The sequence below is a fragment of the Paramisgurnus dabryanus genome, chromosome 9 (genome assembly GCF_030506205.2).
Source record: "Paramisgurnus dabryanus chromosome 9, PD_genome_1.1, whole genome shotgun sequence".
NCBI lineage: Eukaryota > Metazoa > Chordata > Actinopteri > Cypriniformes > Cobitidae > Paramisgurnus > Paramisgurnus dabryanus.
In genome coordinates this window covers 19,626,008-19,635,609 of record NC_133345.1, presented here as the reverse complement: position 1 = coordinate 19,635,609, position 9,602 = coordinate 19,626,008, and the positions used below count along the sequence as shown (strand labels likewise).

At 37.4% G+C, this 9,602-nt stretch overlaps 1 protein-coding gene across 8 annotated transcripts in view; it reads left to right on the top strand.

Moving 5' to 3' along the window:
• The first annotated feature begins 2,852 nt into the window (after positions 1–2,852).
• ryr1b (ryanodine receptor 1b (skeletal)) overlaps positions 2,853–9,602 on the top strand; it is an 86,249-nt gene continuing 79,499 nt past the window's right edge. For 6 of the 8 annotated variants that reach the window (XM_065283013.2, XM_065283017.2, XM_065283016.2 and 3 more), the window contains exon 1: positions 2,853–3,119. In XM_065283013.2, coding sequence (XP_065139085.1) covers positions 3,072–3,119 — 48 coding nt within the window. In that variant the 5' untranslated portion in view covers positions 2,853–3,071. The remainder of the gene's footprint in view (positions 3,120–9,602) is intronic. The other 2 variants (XM_065283021.2, XM_065283020.2) reach the window with 1 other exon arrangement.

Sequence of the window (9,602 nt, the reverse complement as noted above, 5' to 3'; positions counted from 1 at the left end):
CGCATACAGTCGCATGTCTACACACGCTCACCTGCTATTTCTCTGCTCTTCGGTTCATTAGACAAAATTTTGCATCCCTGGAATCCATCTTTCTCCCTAACAGTAAGGTAGTGTCTCTAGTGTTGAATCCCTCCACGTGCAGCTGGACAGAGGGACTCAAAGGATGCCTTGTTGATAGATGGAGGAGAAGGGAGCTGGTAGGGAAGACTGCTGCATGTGTGTTCGCGTGCGTATCTGCATGCAAACTCTGTGGGAACATGTGCTCGTGCGAGAGAGTGTGTATTCACACAGAGGTGGGATTCTCATACAAGCCTGACGAGGTTGGGGGGGGGCTTAGTCCGTTAAAGGATGGGTGTGAAAGAATAAACCACCATCTTTCACAATGACACCTAGAATACCAATTCGGGGAAAAAGTAGCTCTTCTATTCTGAATCGAACGCCGCAAATGCGTTATTGTTTCATAGGTCATGCTGTGATAAACAACGTAGACTGAATGTCTGTATCTTTTGAGTGTTTTTGTTTTAAGCACTGATGAACTTGCAACACAGCGCTTTGCTCATTACTCCACCTTTGTTTACTTCCTTAAAATGGGTTGTATTGCAAACTAGCCTTAACTAAAGTTTTGTGTCGCATGAAAGTGTTTTTGATGTTGCAGATGTTGTTTTTGTCAGAAACATGTGGAACATCGACTTCATCACACGGTATTCGTGCCCCTGACTATCTCATTAGCAGTCTGACTTCTAATGCTGCAATTGTGATTGCATAACACACAAGAAACCACATCAGTGTGTCAGTATCATCTGTTTATAACTATGTGTGTTGTTTAAAATGGTTTTTCTATTCATAGAAATAAAATAAAATTTTATATAGTCTCTCTTTTTCTTAGCTAATGATGTACTTTGTATAAGTAGTTTTACAAAGACAGGACATTAATTACATGTAAATAAATTAACACTTTAGATTATTAGGTTATATTTATGTATTACCATATATGTGACAACACTAGTTTGGCATAAACAACAGTTACCATACAATCTCACATGAAAAATACTGTAGTAAGTTAAACTAGAGTTTATCAATAGTTAACAATGGTTAATTCTACAAAATACTACAGTGTACTTTAACAGAATAAATAAAGTGTACTACAGTATTTTTCATGTGTTCACAGTCTTGACTACTTTATTGTCTCAAATTTACGAAACCAAAGTGTCTCAAAATGTGATGATTATCCACTTACCAACCGGAAATGGAGATCTGGACTACATCATCACCCGGTAAATATCATCACAGAAATTGTATTTTTATGTAACCATATTATTTATATTTAATATTATTCATACTAATTTATCAGATTTTTCGCTTTCCCATAACTAGGCCTAACGTTACAGAGTTACGGATTTTAATTGCCAGGTCCTGAAAGGTGTTAAACAAATGGCAGCGTTTAATTGAGTTAATGTGAACTACATTAATTTCAATGACATATCAAACTTATCTTACGTCCTAAACTTAACATATTTTATTTAGGCATATTGTGTATAATTAAAATAATTTCTGTTGCATTCACGGAATGTTTTCTAAGTTATATACTGTCATCTAGTGGTCATGTTGAGTTAAGACTCGCGCCATGCAAATGCACTCAGGTTCCCAGTTTTCACTACGCGATGTCTGCGCATGCTCTCTGAAGTTCAGTCCCCCAAAATCCACCAGCATCCTTCACAGACACTCCATTCTCAGGTGTAGTTGCAGTTTGACTTAGAAGAAAGAGGGGATAATACTTAAGGATGGCACTTAGATGGAGACCGTGGAGGTGAGGGGAGTGCTATTGTCATATTTGGTTGTGACCTGTGTGTATGTGTGCGTGCGCGCGCGTGTACGTGTATGGTTTGTTGCAGCACTTTTGGCTGAATTTGTCTAGACTAATTTTTAGGGGTGTGTTGCTTATGCAGCTGTCAGACCGTCTAGCAGACTGGCAATCTCTCTCTCCCTCTCTCTCTCCCTCTCTCTCTCTCTCTCTCTCTCTCTCTCTCTCTCTCTCTCTCTCTCTCTCTCTCTCTCTCTCTCTCTCTCTCTCTCTCTCTCTCTCTCTCTGTGTGTGTGTGTGTGTGTGTGTGTGTGTGTGTGTGTGTGTGTGTGTGTGTGTGTGTGTGTGTGTGTGTGTGTGTGTGTGTTTAACAAAACAAACAAATCTAGTATCTATATTAATGAATTAATGTTTGGATCACTGTCTGTGCTAATTGTTTAGTCAATTGACTCATTGGCCAAATACATTTTACAGGGATAGTCTGTATCTCATTTACTTATGCATTATATAAAAAAACCTTGCTTACAGTACACATACCCAACTACACTACAAGTTAAAGATGTATTAATAATAAAATGAACAATGCCTCTAACTATTTTTTATGTATCTACTTCAATACAATTCTCTCTTTTATATAAAATATACATATATGCATACATGACCCAAACTTGTTACTAATTAGCTGTTAGCATTCTGTGCCTGTTACAGGGCGTGCTGAGCACACATATGTACCCAATCTGTTTTCTGTCTTTTTACACAAATATTTAAAAATGGAAGCCTGTTTTATTATTACCTTGTAATTATCTAAATGTTATTATATGGGTGTATGAATTTGTATCTGTCTTAATGTCTTAGGACCCCCAGACACCATCACAGACATCACATTTTCCATTTATAGATCATAAGATGTGTAGGAGGATCAGTTTTAGGGAAAGGGGGTGGCCCAGTTGTGCAAATATGGTTGTGCAGGGGAGCGGTGCGAATGTGTAAGAAAGTACAGCACCATCCAAAGCATCGAAGGAGGGAGAGAGCGAGAGAGGGAGACTGTGAGAGAGACAGGAGCAGTACTGAATCTTCTGTCACTCTCTCTCACTCCACCGTGAGAGCTACAGGACTCATGCTGTCCTCCTGCACACCCACACACACACACTGAGAGAGAGGGAGAGAGAGAAAGAGAGAGAGAGAGAGAGAGAGAACATTGAAACACTGAAGAATAAACATAAGGATTTTGTGATTTCTCCTGAGGAGCTGCACATAACCCTCAGGAAGGATGGCAGAAGGAGACGGGGGAGATGAGGAGATACAGTTCCTCCGGACGGTAAGTGATGCCTGCTGCCTTCGTGGTTATTTGGACCCGCGATTAAAAAATAATGTTTTAAATAATGAGGTAGTGGTTAACCAAAGTTCAATCTTGATGGAGTTTTAACTGACTGCATCATTTTTATACCAAACTGTGTCACCTATTTAGAAGTGTTAGAAATGTCTTCCCATGTGTTTGACTTTGTAAGTATGCATACTTTTTCATTTGTCACACTTTTGACACCATGCTTCCACTTTAAGTGACCCCCATCCACACTCTCCTGGTACCTTCGGGTCAACTGGTTATTTGGAACTTTGTTTAACTTTTAATGGATATTTTTTCAACCCTCTGTATTTACCATTTTTATGTTGTCCCACATGTCTTACGACCAGCTTGTGGAGTTAAGTGCTTTTCTTTTTCTTCTGGAAGATTCTGACATTTGGGCAGTTGAGAGATGTATGAGAGTGTGTGTGGATGGACAGTGGCTTGTGCATCTGTTAGTATCGTTATCTATTTTTACCTCTGGAAAGGAGAGACTTGAGGAACAGGAGAGGAAGACGCAACATGTAGGCTCACGCCTTGAGGGGGGACAGCTGGCCTCTGCCCCCTCATCTCAAACTGAGGCGTAGCGAGCAGGGACAACACTTTTAGTTAGTGAGACAATAGCTAAAGTGCATAAACACAAATGTGACATAAACATTTTGGCAAGTATGGATTGATTGTAGCACATGAAAATAAAGTTAGTGGCAAGAGAGATAGATTCAAACTAATTATTAAACATTCTACGCAATGCATATTTTAAAGTGTAAAATATGTCTATTTTTCAGTCACATAATACCACATATAGTATTACATACAGTACATAACATGTTTTTTGAAGTGTGTCATTGAACAAATTACTTCAAGCTGCAACCTTTTGCCTCTATATCGCCATCTCTGTTTGCAACATCAAATTACACTTCACTCTATGTGGGTTGAAGTCAAATGGGCTGAGTTGGGCTGACCCAGATTGGATATTGCTGCTCATGTGTAAACACAAAAAACTGCACTAGATCCGATATTTCTTGTTTTTTATCTGAGCCTCTTCAAACATGGCTTTAAAAATACATACACTCTTCAAACGAATGTGTTAAAACAACACATGTTGTGTCTAGTTAAGGACAACACATTTAATGTGTTATTATTGGAACAACACACTTTCTGTTGTTTTAACACATCTTATGTTGTCCCTTTTTTTATTTGAACACAAAATCGACATGAAATGACACATAATGTGTTAAAATAACACATAATGTGTTAAAGGGATAGTTCGGCCAAAAATTATATTAAACCCATGATTTACTCACCCCCAAGCTGTCCAAGTTGCATATGTCCATCGTTTTTCAGACAAACACATTTTCGGATATTTTTGAAAATGTTTTAGATCTTTCAGTTGATTATAATGTTACGGGGTCCACGACCTTCAAGTCCAAAAAAAGTGCGTCCATCCTTCACAAATTAAATCCAAACGGCTCCAGGATGATAAACAAAGGTCTTCTGAGGGTAATCCACGTGGTGTTGTTGTAGAAATATCCATATTTAAAACTTTATTAACGAAAATAAATACGTTTGGGTAGTGCCACCATCTTAGTTGCGTCCGCATTCAGGATGAGAGCTTACGCAGCCTACGGAGGTTACTCTGCTGCTGCTCTGTGCCCCCACCCTCCGAATTTGTCATACGTCACTAAGAAAAGTGCGTACACTACGCTAATACTCTCTCCTGAATACAAAGGAGTCTAAGATGGCGGCGCTACCGGAAGGTATTTATTTTCGTTAATAAAGTTTTAAATATGGATATTTCTACAACAACACCGCGCGGATTACCCTCAGAAGACCTTTGTTTATCATCCTGGAGCCGTTTGGATTTAATTTGTGAAGGATGGATGCACTTTTTTGGACTTGAAGGTCGTGGACTATGGGTGGACCCCGTAACATTACATTTAATCAACTGAAAGATCTAAAACATTTTCTAAAATATCCGAAAATGTGTTTGTCTGAAAAACGATGGACATATGCAACTCGGACAGCTTGGGGGTGAGTAAATCATGGGTTTAATATTATTTTGGGCCGAACTATCCCTTTAAATGTGTGCCCCTGTATAGCTCAGTGGTAGAGCATTGGGTTAGCAGCCCAAAGGTCTGGGTTCGCACCCACGAAACACTCATTGGTGAAATGTATGTCTTGTTATGCACTGTAAGTTGCGTTGGATAAATGTGCCGGTCAAATGCATAAATATGTGTATATACTGTATATAAAACTTAAAAACTAACACATCCTTTTTAGAGTATACAGTAGACGGTAAATATAGCGAACTCTGTACAGTAAATGACAAAAAGGACATAAGCTGACAAATTTGTTGATATTTAGTGTAACAGCACTGGGATGTTTCGCAGTTTGTATTGATGTGCTTCTCTCTGTTCGCTGTGTTGCAGACATTTGCTTGACAACATACATTGGTTAAATCTGGCTTGGTTGAACAAATGTATTTTTTATAGGCATGTTGTATAAGAAAAACTCAACACTTTTAATATGATTCTAATTCTGTTAATATGCAATGGCGTCTAATGGCGACAGGTTTCTGATCCCCGACAGGGTTTATTTTGCTGTAATGATTGGCTGACTCTACGTTATCCCTTTCATAATTCCTAAACAACATTCCCATGTCCTTTGAGATGCATGTCTGGAAAGCCGTCAATCCATTTGTCTGCTAGGAATAACAGATATCTCATTAGAGTAACAGTAATACACCCTCATGCCTCTTTTAGAACAGCTAATATGAGTGTGATGTGGATGACAATGCTGCAAAAATACCCCAAGCTTTATGATCAAAGGTGAACTTTTTAGATTCTTCACATGAGACTCCAGAACAAAGCCTTACAGCTTTTCTCCGGCCTACATGTGTGTAAACAGACTTTTGGCAAGATTTTAAGATTTAGATTGTTGTGTCTGAGGTGGAAGCTGGATCAGATGTGTCCAAATGTGTTGTTTCACCATTCAGGTTTACTTTAGCCATCATCACAATTATTAATTTAGACAGTTTGTGAAGACTTTTATGTTCTTTTTGGTGTGAAAATGCAAATCATTGTCATTAACAACAGATGCACCCTCGCAAAATTTGGAGGGAATCTTTTGACTATTGTGGGTGTTGTAGATGGTCTAGAGATGACCCAACTCCTCTTCTCAAACACCCCACTGTCTTTTCACTCTGGAAAAATTCGGGATAAGTGGTACAGTATAGAAAGAAGAGTGTTTATGCAATGCCCTGCAATGTTTTTTTATTTAAATTCAGTCTTTCTCCCAAATTCAGTACTTTCTTCTGGACATGCAGAGATTTTCACACAACAGATGATACGTAAGGCTTGACTGTTTGCAAGCATCCCAAAATATTTGTGTGTTTATTTAGGATGAGCCTCATCATGTTCACTCTTTATATTTTTGAAGAGTAATTTACGTATGTACTGTATAGTGTAAAGAATGTGTGACTACTGTACAGTGACTCAGCATGTGTTGGACCTTCAAAAAGAGGCAGTTTTCTGCCAGGCTTCAGTATGTGTCTTCAAGGGAACAGGACACATAACTGGGGTGAGATTGTAGAGAGAGAAAGTGATTTTTGACATGAGGTCACGGTTTGGCTGGTTATCATGGCACAATTAGATTTTGCTTGTAGATGCTGTACGCCATCTGGCGCGACTCATAGACTTTTCCCATCAATAGCAATTTAAAACATTCAATTCACATTTACTTGTATAGCACTTTTACAGAAAACGTATTGATTCAGAATGCATTTTTCTATGTTACAAATAATAAGAATATATTGTCAGTGTTGACCGTAATGTCCATATTGCAGAACAACCTGATCTCACAAATTTCCGTGGGATAGTCACTGAATTTTTTCCTCATTTTTCCGTGGCATTCTCACGGATTGGTTACTCAACTGTTTTGTTTTATTTTCTTACCATTGTTACTTCGGTTCAGGGTTAGATTACATTAAATGACATTCTTACCCAACCCCAACTCTAACCCCACACCAATAACCAATAAATCAATACTTAAAGTGACATACTAACGCAAACACCAAAATCTAACCAAAGCTACAATGGTTTGAAAATAGGAAAAAGCATTTTAGTAACCAATCCATGAGAATGCCATGGAAAAGAAAGTCCAAGGTGGGGCCACGGAAAAATGTGGAGATCCGTGAGAATGCCACGCAAAAATGGCTATCCCACGGAACTTTGTGAGATCATGTTGCGCATAAATATACAGTTACTGTAGCTAACATCGTGTATTTAATCAGAAGGAATATAAACGTAAAACCAATGATTGCATGTTGTGATGCAGTATATGGAAAATATGGGAGTTTTGTATGTTGATTTGGAGTTGGGTCAATTAAAATCTTCATAAAAGGCTGGAATTGTATTTAAGTTAAGGTGATTGGCTAAGGAACCTTCTATGTTTAGTGTCCATATGTAAAGGTGGGACATATAGGTACTCTGACGCTCAAGGAACAACCATTAATATGAAAAGAAAGCTGAAATGTGTTTTTCTAGTTATAACAGATGTTTTTGGTTTGGACACTGATACGAGATGGAGCTGAAAATAAAGAGATGAAGAGAGAGTTATCAGAATAGCATCAGTGGTGTTGGGGTGTATTTAAGGGGTATTCAGGTTCCAAGCTATAACAGCAGTTTCCTTTTTTAGTTTCTCCACTATAAGCTCCTGACACTAAGGAGGGAGAGCAAGAGAGTCGGTGTCCTACTTCGTCTTTGCCCGAGTCCTTAGGGAGGACAGGGAGAGTGTGTGTTTTTACCATAGACTGTAAAGGTTTTTACATGTCTACATGTGTGTGCTCTTCATGAGGCATCAAAGCAAATCGTTATATAAAATGGACCCTGTAAGGAGTAATAAATTAAATCAATTGCGATTGATTTGTGCTCATGTAATATCAAAAGAAGACGGGTGGAAAAACCGAAAGAGGCAGGTTTAAAAATTGATAAGTTAGTTTTGAGAGCATTTCAGGATCTCACTTTTCTTGAAATATTGCTGCTTGACTCTTTCGGCAGTGTTTCATTTCTTAATGCAGTGGTTTATGCAAGTTTCCTTCCTAAAAGAAGAATCTGTGGTTATAAGCAATACGTGAAGATTCTAGAACCCCTAATTTTAGTTCTCGTTTATGCATAGAGCCCACAATAAGGGCCTGTCCATCACAGGAGACTCTGCATGGACTGAGATAGAGGTGTTGAGGTAGACTGTGCGTGTGTGTGTGTCTGTGTGTGTTTGTGTGTGTGTATCTGTGTCTGATGAAGGATTAGGAACTGAGATCGTCAGAGTCTTCTGGTCTTGACTGCGTAAAGCAGTCGTCTTCTTAGGCTTATGCTTTGCTTAGCCCTCAGATGATCAAATCTACACCTTGGCAGACCATCTGTTCAGTCTGGCAGGGTTCATTTGCTGTGTCATGACCACATTTTACAATAAGCAAGTGTTCCTTCTGTCAGTTCTTCTTCATTTGTCATACAGAATCACGCCAGCAAAAGTAGACTCAGAAGACCACTATAGCGCTCTATTTTATGTGAATGTTTGTGAAGAGTACACTCTTAGAAAGGATGTGTTAATTTTTTACACATCTTTTTGTGTTAAGCTTTTAACACATTATGTGTATTTTTAATGTAATGTAATGTGTCATTTTGTGTTGATTTTGTGTTAAAATAAAACACAAGTTGTGTTAAAAGTAACACAAAATGTGTTGTTTCAATAATAACACAGAGATTTTTGGGACAAAATGTGTTTTATGTGTTTATGTGTTTTCCCAGAATCAACACTAATGAGAGTGTACTCAAAGCTCCAAATAAATCATACTTGTGTCATTTTATCAAGAAGCTTCTTGAACTTTCACTTAAGATGAATTTTAATAAATATTGAAGGAGTTCACCTATAATCTGGACTTTTATTGGCTGATTTGTCTTCAATATTAAATCTAAGTCATTTATTTTTTTAAATAAAATTTTAGTTTTAAAATAACTATATTAACCTCTTTGTCAACGAAAGTAATTTCAAGCATTTAACCATAGCCTACACCTTCAGATTAAACGATTTTTACACTCGAAAAAAAAAAAACCCAAACTTTTTGGTATAGTAAAATATGTTAGATTAACCCTCATAATTTCTACATAGTAATATTAACATTTATTGAGAACTAGATTTTCCCAAGTAAAATGATGATAAATACACAATTAATTCATGTACAACATATATTTTTTTGTATTATTTAACTGTTTTATAGTCACTGCACATAGTCCTAAAATAATTAGTTAAATGTTAATCAAAAACAAATCAAGTCAAAAAATCTGAATTCATTTAACTAAAGTGTATAATTTGTATAATAATAAAGTCCTTACAATTATGAGAAAAGAAAGAGAAAATAACAAACAGTAAATACAATCTACCATACAACAGTAAATAAGATTT